The sequence below is a fragment of the Coprinopsis cinerea genome (genome assembly GCF_000182895.1).
Source record: "Coprinopsis cinerea okayama7#130 chromosome 1 map unlocalized cont3.1, whole genome shotgun sequence".
NCBI classification, from domain to species: Eukaryota; Fungi; Basidiomycota; class Agaricomycetes; order Agaricales; family Psathyrellaceae; genus Coprinopsis; species Coprinopsis cinerea.
The window spans coordinates 2,259,738-2,272,978 of record NW_003307544.1 but is presented as its reverse complement, the minus strand read 5'-3'; the positions used below and the strand labels follow the sequence as shown (position 1 = coordinate 2,272,978).

General features: G+C 51.5%; 7 protein-coding genes across 7 annotated transcripts; 3 read left to right on the top strand and 4 right to left on the bottom strand.

Annotated features, from left to right (window-relative positions):
* Positions 1 to 99: 99 nt before the first annotated feature.
* CC1G_01678 (hypothetical protein) lies at positions 100 to 1,643 on the bottom strand (the record flags this gene model as incomplete). The annotated part of the gene is made up of 4 exons (XM_001828946.2): positions 100 to 168; positions 228 to 500; positions 631 to 641; positions 698 to 1,643. 4 exons carry the CDS (start codon positions 1,641 to 1,643, stop codon positions 100 to 102), a joined length of 1,299 nt encoding a protein of 432 aa, XP_001828998.2.
* Positions 1,644 to 1,773: 130 nt separating this feature from the next.
* CC1G_01677 (hypothetical protein) lies at positions 1,774 to 3,703 on the top strand (the record flags this gene model as incomplete). Its single annotated transcript, XM_001828945.2, has 7 exons — positions 1,774 to 2,067; positions 2,128 to 2,312; positions 2,360 to 2,436; positions 2,486 to 2,825; positions 2,891 to 3,331; positions 3,390 to 3,478; positions 3,514 to 3,703. Exons 1-7 carry the CDS (start codon positions 1,800 to 1,802, stop codon positions 3,701 to 3,703), a joined length of 1,590 nt encoding a protein of 529 aa, XP_001828997.2. The 5' UTR covers positions 1,774 to 1,799.
* A 200-nt stretch (positions 3,704 to 3,903) lies between these two features.
* Positions 3,904 to 5,846, bottom strand: CC1G_01676 (ammonium transporter; the record flags this gene model as incomplete). Its single annotated transcript, XM_001828944.2, has 9 exons — positions 3,904 to 4,134; positions 4,191 to 4,507; positions 4,561 to 4,848; positions 4,903 to 5,028; positions 5,083 to 5,460; positions 5,522 to 5,560; positions 5,620 to 5,690; positions 5,750 to 5,768; positions 5,825 to 5,846. The coding sequence occupies 9 exons, from the start codon at positions 5,844 to 5,846 to the stop codon at positions 3,904 to 3,906; spliced, it is 1,491 nt and encodes a 496-aa protein (XP_001828996.2).
* A 486-nt stretch (positions 5,847 to 6,332) lies between these two features.
* CC1G_01675 (chloroplast lipoate protein ligase) lies at positions 6,333 to 7,355 on the top strand (the record flags this gene model as incomplete). The annotated part of the gene is made up of 2 exons (XM_001828943.2): positions 6,333 to 6,436; positions 6,533 to 7,355. The coding sequence occupies 2 exons, from the start codon at positions 6,333 to 6,335 to the stop codon at positions 7,353 to 7,355; spliced, it is 927 nt and encodes a 308-aa protein (XP_001828995.2).
* A 329-nt stretch (positions 7,356 to 7,684) lies between these two features.
* Positions 7,685 to 9,543, bottom strand: CC1G_01674 (F1 ATPase assembly protein 11; the record flags this gene model as incomplete). Its single annotated transcript, XM_001828942.2, has 6 exons — positions 7,685 to 8,404; positions 8,456 to 8,660; positions 8,746 to 8,795; positions 9,155 to 9,225; positions 9,278 to 9,359; positions 9,412 to 9,543. The coding sequence occupies 6 exons, from the start codon at positions 9,541 to 9,543 to the stop codon at positions 7,685 to 7,687; spliced, it is 1,260 nt and encodes a 419-aa protein (XP_001828994.2).
* Positions 9,544 to 9,854: 311 nt separating this feature from the next.
* On the top strand, positions 9,855 to 10,730 carry CC1G_01673 (hypothetical protein; the record flags this gene model as incomplete). Its single annotated transcript, XM_001828941.2, has 2 exons — positions 9,855 to 9,908; positions 9,969 to 10,730. 2 exons carry the CDS (start codon positions 9,855 to 9,857, stop codon positions 10,728 to 10,730), a joined length of 816 nt encoding a protein of 271 aa, XP_001828993.2.
* Positions 10,731 to 11,062: 332 nt separating this feature from the next.
* CC1G_01672 (hypothetical protein) lies at positions 11,063 to 12,357 on the bottom strand (the record flags this gene model as incomplete). Its single annotated transcript, XM_001828940.2, has 5 exons — positions 12,060 to 12,357; positions 11,938 to 12,004; positions 11,628 to 11,883; positions 11,197 to 11,570; positions 11,063 to 11,142 (listed from the first exon to the last, which is right to left on the bottom strand). Exons 1-5 carry the CDS (start codon positions 12,303 to 12,305, stop codon positions 11,063 to 11,065), a joined length of 1,023 nt encoding a protein of 340 aa, XP_001828992.2. The 5' UTR covers positions 12,306 to 12,357.
* Between the last annotated feature and the right edge of the window lie 884 nt (positions 12,358 to 13,241).

Sequence of the window (13,241 nt, the reverse complement as noted above, 5' to 3'; positions counted from 1 at the left end):
ATGGAATGCAGTCGACCACACTCCCACAAGGCCAATCGCGCTTCCAACATCACCGACTTGAACACCATTTGAGCTGCATGAATTGTCGAGCCTTAGGATTTAGAAATAAGCACGGGGTGAAGAACGAAGGACTGACCTCCATTGCGGTGTGCTATCATAGACGGAGAACTGTTCACAAGTGTAAGCAGACAGACCGAGCTCGGTACAAGAAGGGCACAAACTCTTACAAGGCGCCACTTCACGAAGCCTTCGGTATCCATGAAAACTAGGCCCCGAATGATAGACTCTGCGCCATGAGGTCCTCGAGAGCCGCCCTTGAAGAAAAGGACCGGGTGGTGCTCATCTGTTTCACTTTCTGCTGGGATATCGGGGGCGCCTCTACCATAAGCTTTGTATTCGTCCGGAGTGATAAGCTTCAAGGTAACCTCTAGAAGGCGGATCGCTTCACGGAAGCCAGGGTCGGAGAACATGCGAGATGACCGCGGGCCATCGTCGGAGAACTGAGATGCGAAGTGAGGAACCGGGCTCTGATCAACTAGGATGTGACTCACGTTGAAGGCTAATAATCGAAGATTCCAAGTGACCTGGTTAGACCATGGCAGGGCAGGGTCAACACTAGGTGAGACTGACCGAATAAATCCCTGCGAATGCAAAATTAGTGACCATCGAAAGTAAAAAGGTACATCGAAAGGCTAACCGGTAGTCCATGAAGCACACGAATCTGCTCCAAGATCCTGAGGAAATGGTGCCAGCTTAGATAATTCTAGGGTAGGGCGCAGATGGAGAACTGTACCTTCGGCCCCTGCCCAATCCTCTGCTTTCGGGTCGCTACCCGGAGCAGAGAAAGCTCGAATTGCCTCGATCCCCCGCGGTGGCAATGGGAGATTCACGGCGGATAACTCACAGACGTTCATCCATACAACCGTCATGAGATGATCGACGTGAACCCAGTCTGGTCGACCACTAGGGTAGAACGGTCCCCAGCGAGTGGACGAGGTGTAATTGCGTAGGTCGTACACGAAGCACCGGCTTGTCATGCGCCTCTCGTAAAATGGGGAGTCCTCGACGTTCACATTGGATGGGTTGTCGAAGTACTTGCACAGAGATATACGAAGGCGGGACCGTTTCAGTGGCATGTCGCTAGGCTGTTTGGCGACTTCGGAACTGACGTCTTCCTCCTCTGGGTTTTCCAAGAGGAGAGAGCCCGATAATGTGTCCTCGAGCCATCGGGAGTTGTAGCACTCGGCGAGACTTCCGTTTTTAGAACGGCAGGCCACCCGCAGTTCGGAGAGCAGCGTATGAAATGTGCGAATAGCCTGTGTGCAGTCAGGCATAGTGGGATGCTGGGAAGAAGTAGCCAGGGATGCAGCCTTAACGACCTCTGTGAGCCGTTCCTTCCAATTGAGCTTGTCTACACTCCGTGCATGAAGTTTATGGTCCCTCCTTTCCTGGACCACTTCATATGGGTTATCAAGAGGGTGGCCAAGGTAAAGTTCCCGCCAAAGATGCTGGTCATCGGCCTGGTAGACAATGCTGTACGTTGCTCGACACGACCTTGAAAACGTCGATACGTCCCTCGGTGTGCAGAACAGCAAGATACGTTGAAGGACCTCGACTGGGAGGTTGAAGATAGGGGAAGCCATGATGAGGGTAAGTCCCAGGATGCGGGAAAGTGGCTGTGCCTTGAGTTCTGTCCTCGTGGTTCGAGTGATGGCAGTGATGGCATTGGCGGTGACATTTCGTTCACCTCGCTTGTAACGGACCACAGACGACCTCTGACGATCTCTCCTTTTACAACCATGAAGAAGTGCTCAATAGCACTGTTATGTCTCATCCCAAGCGCATTTGGCTTACAGCTCCCCTTTGAAATTCCCTTCTTCAAGGGCACGGAACCCTCCCAAATCCCATTCGTTCCAGACGAAACACCTGCTGCCACTCCCCGCGTTGCGATCATTGGCGCCGGTGCTGGTGGAACCTCAGCCGCCTTCTGGATCGGAAAGGCTAAAGAACGGTTCGGCCTGGACGTCGAAATTGATGTCTACGACAAGGAGAATTATGTTGGAGGAAGTGAGTGTTGGATGGTATGTGTGATGCAATGGGGCGTGCTCATCGTTTCCTTGCTTATAGGGAGCACCGTGGTGTACCCCTACGACGACAGGAAGTTCAAAGAGTTGGAACTGGGGGCATCCATATTTGTTCAAGCTAACAAGAACTTGTGGAGGGCTTCCGACGAGTTCAACTTGACGCGTCGTGACTTCCAAGAGGAGGATTACGAGACCACTATCTGGGACGGTGAAAGGTTCCTCTTCAGGGTGCGTGGGCGGTTGCTTCCCTTATCACAAGCTCACCTTCTGTCCAGTTCAACGGGGGCTGGTGGGACACACTCAAGGTCCTCTGGCGATATGGGTTCAATTCTCCTCGAAAGACCGACTCGCTGTAAGTCGCCTCTCCTCCACCACGTTACCGGTACTTACGTTAAGTCAAGGGTCAAGGGAATGGTCGACTCTTACGTGCAACTATACAATAAGGATACCCCAAGATGGGATAACTTATCCGGCCTTTCCACAGCTCTCGGGTTCGACAACCTCGTGTCGAGCACGATTTCCGAGTACCTGTTGTCTCAAGGGGTATCCAGTCAATACATCTACGAGGTTGTTGAGGCTGCAACCCTTGTGAACTATGCTCAAGATGCCGATGCCATTCATGCTCTGGAGGGCGCTTGCTCCATGGCTGCCAGCAGTGCAGCAGGGATCGACGGTGGCAATTACTTGCTTTTTGAGCAATTCCTCAATCGTTCAGGTGCAAATGTGTACCTCAACACGCCTGTACGTCATGACAAAAAGATTCTGCGACCTCCTTTGATCCATGTTCTCCGTTCCTTCACACCCAGGTCACTAGCATCAAACCCAAGTCAGGGTCCGCCGCCACACAATGGACTGTCAAGAGCTCGAGAGGAACACAGTATTACAAGGGCGTTATCCTGGCAGCACCTTTCCATCAAACAGGAATCAAGGTCCCTGCTTCGATCTCTGACCAGATTCCCCAACAACCTTACGTTCATCTCCATGTCACGCTTCTCGCTACGACGTCCCCTGCACCTTCCCCTGCTTATTTCGGGTTGGAAGCGAACGAAAAGGTCCCGCAAGTGATCCTCACCTCGAGGTCAAACGCGAGGCAGGGTGGAAAGGAACCCGAGTTCAATTCCCTGACATATCATGGCGCTATTCGGGAGGGAGAATGGGCCGTCAAGATCTTTTCAAATGAACGGATTACTGACGAATGGCTCAATGAAGTGTTTGATGGCAACGTGGGTTGGGTACATCGCAAGGAGGTAGGGTTTGAATCTCCACCACTTTAGCCTGTTCTGATTGCTCTGCCCTTCTTCGCAGTGGAAGGCATATCCGAAGCTACCTCCAACAGCCTCTTTCCCTCCGGTCAAAATCGATCGAGGCTTCTACTATGTAAATTCGTTTGAGCCGTAAGTCTTTATTCGCAGCATCACATCCGAGATAGTCCTCCTGACTCTGGCACAAGCTTCATCTCCACGATGGAGACGGAGACCATCTCTTCCAGAAATATTGTTGATCTTCTTCTGGACGAAGAGTTCCATTCCGGGATCTGTGGCCCCTTTTCAAGCGATGCTTCTAATACCACCGCCAGGATTCCTGAAGATGAAGATTGGATTGTGGGATGGGACTGCTAATGCTATGCGTATGTTGTGCTATGGAATATACTCCATTTTATATATTACACCTAGAGAGATACAGATACCTGGACATTAATACGTGCTACGCGTGATGAAGGTCGAAAACAATAAGAGTACAACAACAAAGCTATCAAGAAAGCGACGAACGGGGTTGGAGAATATATGTATGCTAGTGACAGACCAGGGTTTTGCACAGACTATTGCTGGCCCGTGGTTGAAGACGACCCCGTATGGGAAGCAACCTCTTGCTTCTCCTTTTCTTGAGCTTCAAACTGTACTGTAGCATTGCGATGCCCCTCGAGAGCGAGGTCATTTTGACCGTGTCGGTCACCGTTGGCGACAAGCTTGAACTTGTCAACAGAGCCGGTCTGGAAGCTATCCGTGACTTCACGCCGAATTTCGATGTAGTCACTTGCAAATTCGCCGATCTGCGAAGAGTGTCTATGAGTATGGTGCTCAAAGAAAACAAGTTTAGATGACCCACCTCAGTCTCGTCAAGGCCAACAATCTCACCCTCGGGAGATGTGCGGAGCTGAAGGCCAGGAATCATGTCGATGGCTTTAGCAATCAAGGCAGTCACGATAAAGGTATATGCACAGGTGGCAGCAACATATGCAAGTTGCTTGTACAGCTGAGCCCAGTTATGATCGAGGAATCCTCCGGGTACCTCTGTATTAACGTCGTCGTAGGCGATGATCTTGCCAGACGCAAAAAAGGCGTTGATGAAGAGACCCACGATACCCCCAACCGCGTGCTCAGCGAAGAGATCGAGTGCGTCGTCGATTCGAACAAGGTATTTAACTAGAGGAGACTAGTCAGCGAAGGAGACCTCAAGCTAGACGTGGGGTGCTAACCTTTGGTTGCAAAGTTACAAATGGTGCCCGATAGGATACCGGTGATGATAGATGCCCATGGGTAGAGGAATCCAGAGGAGGGAGTGGCTGCAACCAGTCCTGCAATCGTGCCGGAACAGAGGCCGACCATGCTCCAGTGTCGCTCATAGCGATAATCTAGAGCACACCATACAAGACCAGCCATTGCACCAGCGATCATAGTGTTCCAGATGGCGAAAACGGCGCGAAGATTGGCGCCAAAAGCGCTGCCTCCGTTGAAACCTAGCCATCCGAACCAAAGCATGGCGGCTGAAGATTGTTAAGCGTTGAACAGGAGTCCGACCAAAAGCGGAAGATACTTACTACCGAGTCCGACGAGGGAAACATTGTGAGGCCGGAAGTTGAGGAGCTGACGTTCTGTGCGACGACCGAGAACCCAGGAAAAGGCAAGACCACCAACTCCACTCCCGATCTCGACAGGGCCTCCACCTAGACAATTATTTCGTTAGCATGTAGATTGATATGTAGCGAGGATTTACGAACCAGCAAAGTCGAGGACCCCCCATTTGAACGCCCATCCGTTTCCGCTCCAGACCCAGCAAGCCAAAGGGCAGTAAACGAGCGTCATCCAGACAAAGAGGAAGACCATGCCCGGCAAAACTCGACCACGCTCCGCGAGACCGCCCATCAAAATTGCAGCTGTTACGCATGCAAATTCCATTTGGAAGAAGCTGTAGAGAATGTCTGGTACCAGTGGGGAACCCGGGGACAGTTGCGCGCCAACGTTCCTGAGGCCAATGTTGGACAAGTTTCCTATGAAACCATTCGTTGCGGTCGTCGAGTACGATAGTGAATAACCCCAGAAGAACCATTGGAAGATGACTACCCCGTTGGCCGCGCATACGGCCCAGATCATGGACACTGGATATAGAAATAGCTCAGCATGGGGTCAGGTTTTGACAGAGGGAAATAGAAGGCTTACGTGCACTTTTCCGGCGCGATAAACCAGAGTAAAGGAAAGCTGAGGATTAAGAGTCGGTCAGAAGACATTCAACAGGGACAAGGTGGTCTACTTCTTACCAAGGCCTGGCACCATGAAGAACACCAAGGCACCGCACAACATGATGAACGAGAGGTCGCCTCGATCATAGCTAGAGGATGCGGCCATGCTCAGAAATCACGATAAAGGCAGGAACTTTGGGGGACGAACACCGGGTCTCCTGGGGCGCCTGGAACATTGGTTGTCAGTGAGAGTAAAGTACAGGGAGTAATGGGCCCGACGTACGACGAAGTATGGTAGAAGACATTGTGTGAATAGGAGAAAGCGGGGAGGCGAGTGAAACGGTCCATGGTCGGGTGTTCACTATATATAAAAAACCTTTATCTCCTCGACGGCGGTGCGTGACGTCAAATGACCGATAATAAAACCTCGTATACGAACTCCATGTCAATCAACCGACTGCGCCGGCACTATTCGCATTTCAGGCTGCTTGAAAAAGGTCGGAGGATAGCGGATTTCGATAACTAATGGCAAAAGGGTGGCGTTGTGCCACGAGATAACGGTTATCGCGTTCTGACCGTCACCTTAGCGCTAGCATTCCGCAGTCAAGCATGACCATGAAGATACTGGAGCCTATCAGCATTCAGCGATAAGCAGGTTCGGAGACATAAAAAGTGATCTGGAACGGCTTACCCGCATTCCCGGCCGACTACTAGACGATACAGGAACACAAATAGGCGATATACGGGCCTTCGCGACTGTGCTCTGTGCTTTGGGAGGTTATTTCGCCAATATGGGTCTTCACCTACCTGTTATTGAGTCGACGAACTCTTGGTTTCCTGTCCAAGAGCTGATAGCGCCCGCCAAGCCGGGTCGACCTAATTCGGCAGCTATAACGTGCGAACATCAATAAGTCCGGTTTGCGGGGCGGATGCTTATCGCGCCTTCCGAGCCAGCACATGGATTTTCTTTCCGAGCGTCTCCAATTTCCAGCGGTCGCGACAACTTTTTCCAAACATCCCAGTATCAGATGCGTCTTCCGCCGATAGCCTACCACGTCTTCCGCCGACCCCTGCCATACCAACCGACCTGGAATCTCCAAGAAAAAATACACCAGATCCAGCTGCAGCAACGACGCGAATCCAGTAACCACAAGGACCTGCTCCTTCTCCTCGAGCACCGGCCGGTATACACATCAGGGAGGCGTCAGACAGAGCCATACATTAAAGATGAGCGCGAACGTCTGACCCAGATTGGCGCAGACTTCGTGACTGCTACTCGTGGCGGTCAACTGACTTACCATGGTCCGGGGCAAATTGTCGGATACCCTCTTCTCGACCTTTCTCGATACAGTCCAGTCATGGGCGCTCGCGACTACGTCTGCCGTATGGAAAGGCTGCTTCAAATCCACCTGAAAGAAGCTCACGCCGTCGACCACTGCCCTTCTGAGCACACGGGTGTCTTTCTCGATCCTCGGACCAAAGTCGCCAGCATTGGTGTCCAAGTCCGCCATCGCCTAACGTCCCATGGTTTTGCCATCAACGTTACCCAGGAGCCTTGTCGTTGGTTTGATAGGATAGTCGCTTGCGGCTTGGACGACGTAAGGGCTGGGAGCATCGAGGGGGCTTCAGGCAAAGCACTGACCGTCGAGGGAGAGATGCCTGGCCTCATCGAGCGTTTTGGCCGTCTTTACGAGAGAGACATGGTGACATTGGATTTGACAGAAGATTCACCCATAAACCGTGCCATACTGGTGCTGGAAGAAGAAGCATCTGCCATGGGGTCATGGAATCGCGCACCGCTGGATTCCCATTAGCATAACTTTACACTAATAATCTTGGTCGCGGGCTGGGTTGGTACTGGTGATACGGTATGGCCTAGAGTATCTTACTATTTCGTCCTCTCTAACACGACACATCTCTTGACAAACCATTTCGAGGTCCATATTATCTTGTAGGTCTCGTTCCCGCAAGTTCGATTCAGGCCATTGGAGGTCAAGGGCTCTGTTGTCTGGTCCAAGTAACGTGCGAGACGTATTCATCCCTTGGTAAATGGTAATACGGAAACAAACATTCCATTTTAAGTAGACATATATTAAAATAGTACCTGTTATGTAGTGTATACCGAGTGTAGATCACCTCCGAACTAGCCAGTCAGGTTGCCAATCTTTACAAGGTCTTCCCATTTGAAGTCCTCCGGTTTCTCGTGGAATACCCGTAATAGCTTTGCCGCCTCGGATTCGCCCTCTCCTTCAGACGTCCAAAGATAGAACTTTTGTAGCCCCATAATGAGCACCTGAGCGTCCTCCTGGCTCAGAAGATAGCGATCCCCATTTGCACCAGTAGGGCTAGCGGCGGCGGGCGTTATTTCTCCCCTCATGAGTACCCGTTGGTGGGTTGTGACCAAGTCGGTGTAGAAGGTCACGATGAGGTAAGGAGTAGCAAAGGTCTGCCGAGACTTGTACTCTTGTAGAGGCGTGAAAAGAACGGTGGCAAGGGGAGGATTTGTAGAGTTTTTCGAAGACGGGACCTCAAATGGGATGTTACTGTCCGCTTGAGGAACTGGTGGTCGTTCGTGGAAAGCCCATTCCATGAAGTAGAATTCATACGCAGTGTCGTTTTCCCCTTCTTTCAGAGGCCCTGTGTCGTCCGGTCGGGGTCGTGGTACAGGGAGAACAAAGGCTGGGTACTTTTGGCCGACCTTCTCCAGCTTGCCGTACATATCTGACGGAATAGAGGCGCACACGAATCCTCGACCAGTACCTCCCGAACGTGAGGCATGGTAAGCTGTCCACAATGTTGAAATTTGCTCTGGTGTATGTGGTGTTGACACCAATTTCTCTACGTTGAAGATTGTCGACAGCGGCTACCAAAATTCTCAACAATGAACACAACTGGAGACACTTGAGGGCCGTACCTTGACTGGTGAGCTGTCCTTGCGCTCTTTCGCCTTCAAGGCAGGATTCGAGGACGCAGATGAAGTGCTCGATGAAGAAGCTTCGACCTGTTGTTGAAGCTTATGTGCTGGCAGAGTCGCCTCGAGCGCTTTCCGTTCCGCCTCTTTCTGTGCCTCGGCAGTCTTCTTTGCTTGTTGTTTCAGTTCATCCAGACTCAGCCCAGCTCTGTGGAGACGGAGAAGCGGTCATGGCCAATCGTCTATAAGAGCTGTCACAATTTTGGAGGCAGGAAAACGATACAAAGCCTCACTCTTTCGCCCGCTGCAAAAGCTTTTCCTTGTACTTGCTGTGCGCGTCGGTCTGTATGTAGCAAGTTGGGGATTTCCAAAATGGCCTTGCTAACGTTGAAGGACGTGAAAGGCGCAGAGGGCCAAAGAGGCCCTGCCTCAAGACGAATCGCTGCATGCAGTCGGAAACGGAAGGAGAGACGGAAAGCTCGGTCGCGCTCCGGCAAATGGGAAAAGCATCCGTTGATGGGGAAAAAGGTTTAACTCAAAGGCTTCTTGGGAATACATAACTACACTCTACATTGTGATTTACATGTCAAATCCATTATTTCCGAACTTCAGCTTCAAAGTCCTCCTTTGCTTTTCGAGCGCCAGCTCCCGCCTAAAGCGCGAAAGTCAGGACATAATCGACAAACAACAGCTGCGACAAACCTGGTTCATCTTCTGCTTTCCCAGTTCTGCTGTTTGCTTGGTCTTCTCCTCGGCTTCTTCAGCTTTAGAACCTGGATCAATGACGTTAACTCATGGCACGCTTGAACAACAATCTTGACGAACCGAATGTCTTCTTCGCCTTCTCGGTCAACTGCTCCCCTTTCTCGATGGCGCTGGCCAAACCTTTCCCGACTTTGAGGTTTACCTGGAACCTGGTCAGTACCGGTAACCTTTCGCAATGACACCTTCACACTCACGTCATTGGCAGCTTCGCTAACCTTTTCCTTCACTGTTTCGTGTGCAACAGCACTAGCATGAAACGGCCGACCCGATCGACAGACGGTCCCGACGTTGATTCTGGAGATTTGGGCGGCTTTGGTTCTGAACATGGCGGCTGGAATATGGGCTCCCATTCATTCCCGCTGTGCGCTATTTGTACTCTGGATTGCCAATGACGTTGAGGCCTTTGGGGCATTTATTCGAAGATCTTTGCACAAAGCGTCATAGATGGAGTGGCATCCAGTTGCATGACGTCGATCCTGTTTTCCCTCCTGCTGGCAACTGCGTAAGTCGCCTAGTCCATGTTATCCTGGCCTGCCCCTATCCGTTTCTCAATGTAAATGCGAGTGGAGAGGCGGACAGCTGTTTCACCCCCGACTGATTTGGTGCGGCTATCGGGAGCACCCTAGCCATCCTCACCATGTGTGCCGTCGTTGGATCCAACGCTCTGGTGAGTCTCTTCGAGAACTACGATGTATGCAGTCGTTCCCTCTTTGTTTGTGGCCGAGAACGTTGACTCCTGGGGACTCCCCAGCGCGACTGCCGTACCGATGACGGTCACTCAGCACACCCTCCGTTGCCTCAGTTTCACAGCCAAAAGCTGGAAGCATATGGCGCCCTGCGCATGCGTAAACCGAAGGCCTTGACGATTCCTTCAACTTCTTCTACGACTTTCCTGGACCAAACCTACCGAGGAAGGTCTCCCTGTGGACATTATCATCGAGGAAATGTGCTTAAAACGACTCTTCGCATGTCCCTACCTGCACCAAAGGCCTCTCGGGCAGCCTCAGCACCGACCGCGCACCGGCCATCTCCCATTCGATCCAGGTTCGATGGAATCAAACGTACCTTTAGCTTAAGCTTAGAGAAGCAGGACACCCCCACGTCGAAATCCCGCTTGAAACCTCTGTTCCTCGCGAGCAATATGGACGTAGGTCGAACCCAGAACACTGGAATTCCGCGGTTCGAGTTCCCAAACGTTCAGTTCGTTCGTCGTCTGTCTCTCGGGAACTGGCTTCCTTCGTCCAGAATTCGCGAGGTCTCTCAAACGATTATCCCCGCATCTCAACCCGCACGTCTCAGGCCACTTGCGCTGGCCTCTAAATCCTCCACTGGGGTCATTGGAGAATCTCCCCCGTCAGAGCGCCCCAATCTGCTTGCTTGGATTTTGGACTGCATTCAGAGAGATATCAGGCCGCAATGGAACCAACCAGAAGTCGACCAGCAGATGCTCCTACACAATGGACAAGCTCGGTGTCTAGTCGTCAGATCGAAACGACGCTCGGCGCTGTTCTAACTCAGGGGACTTCCTATTCGCGCGTCTCCATTGGGTATCGGTTCCTTCAAGATTCATTTTCACTGTCCCGCTTTGGTCACTTTCCATTGGACCATTTCTCAATCTCTTCGCCTTCATTCTTTGGTATCACCACTCCAGATCCCTGTCGAGCTCTAGCGTTTGATTCAGCTTCTGTGGACTTCTCATTTCAACTGGATTATCTTTTGTATTGCAATTGCCGCCACTTTCAGTTTAATCATTTCGAGCCATTGTGGGCGACACAGCACTTCCAGAATTCAATTCCATTCAACGGCCGTCCTGAGGCCAGCTGACCCTGGCATATTTCATAACGCCTACCTTCCTTTCCGGAAAGTCGTAGTTGGTTGCATCCCGTCGTTGTAGTAGCTGGGAGGTTCATCAGAAACCCCGTTGGCTAAAATAGAATCTTAGAGTTTTTGTAATCAAGATAAGGAAACTAGTTACTTACGAGCACCTGATTGAATCGATGAATATGGATCGAACGAATCTGAATTGGACGCTGGGGCTGACGCTTGGCTATGACCAGCAATGCTCATTGCGGGTATGCCGTGAGCGGGCGCTGGGGGCCAGGAAGGAGCAGAGCCAGCCTGGTACGCGGTCACAGATGCGCCAAGTGCATGGCCGTGATAACGAGGATCATCCCAGTCCGAGGTTTCTAGGATCGGGGACTGCGCCTTGCTTCGCCTTTTTCTGACTCGGAAGAACCAGAAAGCGAACACGACGACCACAGTGCAGAGCACTGCCAACCCACCGAGCGTCCCTCCCAAAATTGCCGCCAGTTCTGACTTGCGCTGTTCTTCACTTTTGAGCCCATTGTCGTATCTGTACCGAGTGCATTGAGACTAGGGCAGAATGGTGGATAGGTCAGGAGGGACGTACGTATATACGATACGATCGAACAAAACCAGAGCCTTGGGCCCGTCTTTATTTCCATTCTGGAGTGTGAATTCATGGTCTCCGGCGGGAATGGTTGTATTATGGTAGACGAGGACGTCGTAGTCGTATCCTTGAGTACCTGGCGGATTGTTGATAAATCTACCCACTTGCTGACCATCGATGAAGAATGTCATATCGCTAAGCCCAGTGGGCCCACTGATAGTTCGTGCCAGAGCGCAGTAGACATAGATCGCAGTGCCTATACCACAGTCATTTTTTGTCAGGGACTGTAGCCATATGATCCAAGGCTCACCAGAGAACTTCACCGAAGCGAGAAGGGGTGTGTTTGGAAAGTCATTACTACCCGGTTGAGGATTAAACTCATAACGATTTGCAAGGTGAATGTCAGCTTTCTAACAGTAAGGATATGCTTACTGTGCTGTCGTGCCAGGTTCTGTCGTGCAAAAGGAGAGGCTCAGGACGTGCGGTACAGCCGCTACAAGGTATCCTTCCATCCCGCCATGCCTCCGCCGGTGAGTAAGTGAATACAGCGCCCGTGACTGGGTCAGGGAGGCTGTCATCGATGGTGACGTTGACCAGGATTGCCCCGCATTTCGTGGCCAAAGCAAGGGAAAGAAAGGCAGTAAGAAGCCTCAATACCCATCTAGGACATGAGTACATCTTGGAATGACAGAGAGAACGGGAGAGGAGCGAATCAACAGCCAGGTGATTGTACGCCGCCCATATATGAGTTAAGTAGTGTTTCAAGTTAGGTTGAGAAGCATTGCCTCATCAGACAGTTAATCCCAGGACTGTCTCGCCAAGCAAGGTTTCTCGGAGGCGATAGAAAGTAGCCGTGAGGGCCGCCCAAGGCCCTGAGCTCCTCATCACGAAATGAGTCCCGAGCTGAGCATTGCCAGCAAAAAGCCAAATTCATGACATCGTCATGCTTGGTTTCGCCAACCGCCCATTATTGTTTATCCCCTGAAACCACAAAGGTGAAGGTAACGTACATCAAGGTATCCGTTACCACGATATTCGTTCTTTAATTGGCCCATGGCGTGACAGCTACTGATCCAAAATGACCACGCCAAGAATATTAGGGTGCGCAAGCGCCCGGGTTAGGCGCTAAAGTCATCGACGAGCACCGGATTCTCCGACATGCGCAGTCCGGCAAAAGCGCTTACACGCGGGCCGGAACCGACCGCCGAGGGCTTTCTTGGGGTCAAGGCTATGCGTTTTGAAGGGAAAAGGCACTTTCCTTTCCCCATCCAAGTCCTCTTTTACTTGCGACAACATGCCGTTCGAGCATGTACTCAGCAGTTTTGTGATCCGAATCTCCCAATCACCATCGGTATTCTTTATCCAGGCCCTTGTAATCGTACTATAATCTCCAAACGGTCAAGCAAATCCCCCACACTAGACGCCATCATTCTACACCTCTTTCACCATACTTAAATGTTGGCGATGAAATCCAGGTCAGGGTGCGAGGGCCGGCGCCTCGCTATCGCTGAGGTTTGGAGTGTACATTCACGATGCCAAAGTCACCGTGTATTAGGTTCCAGCCAACTGCACACGGGCGAAGTTGTGAAGCGGCAATATTCCATCACGTCCCGG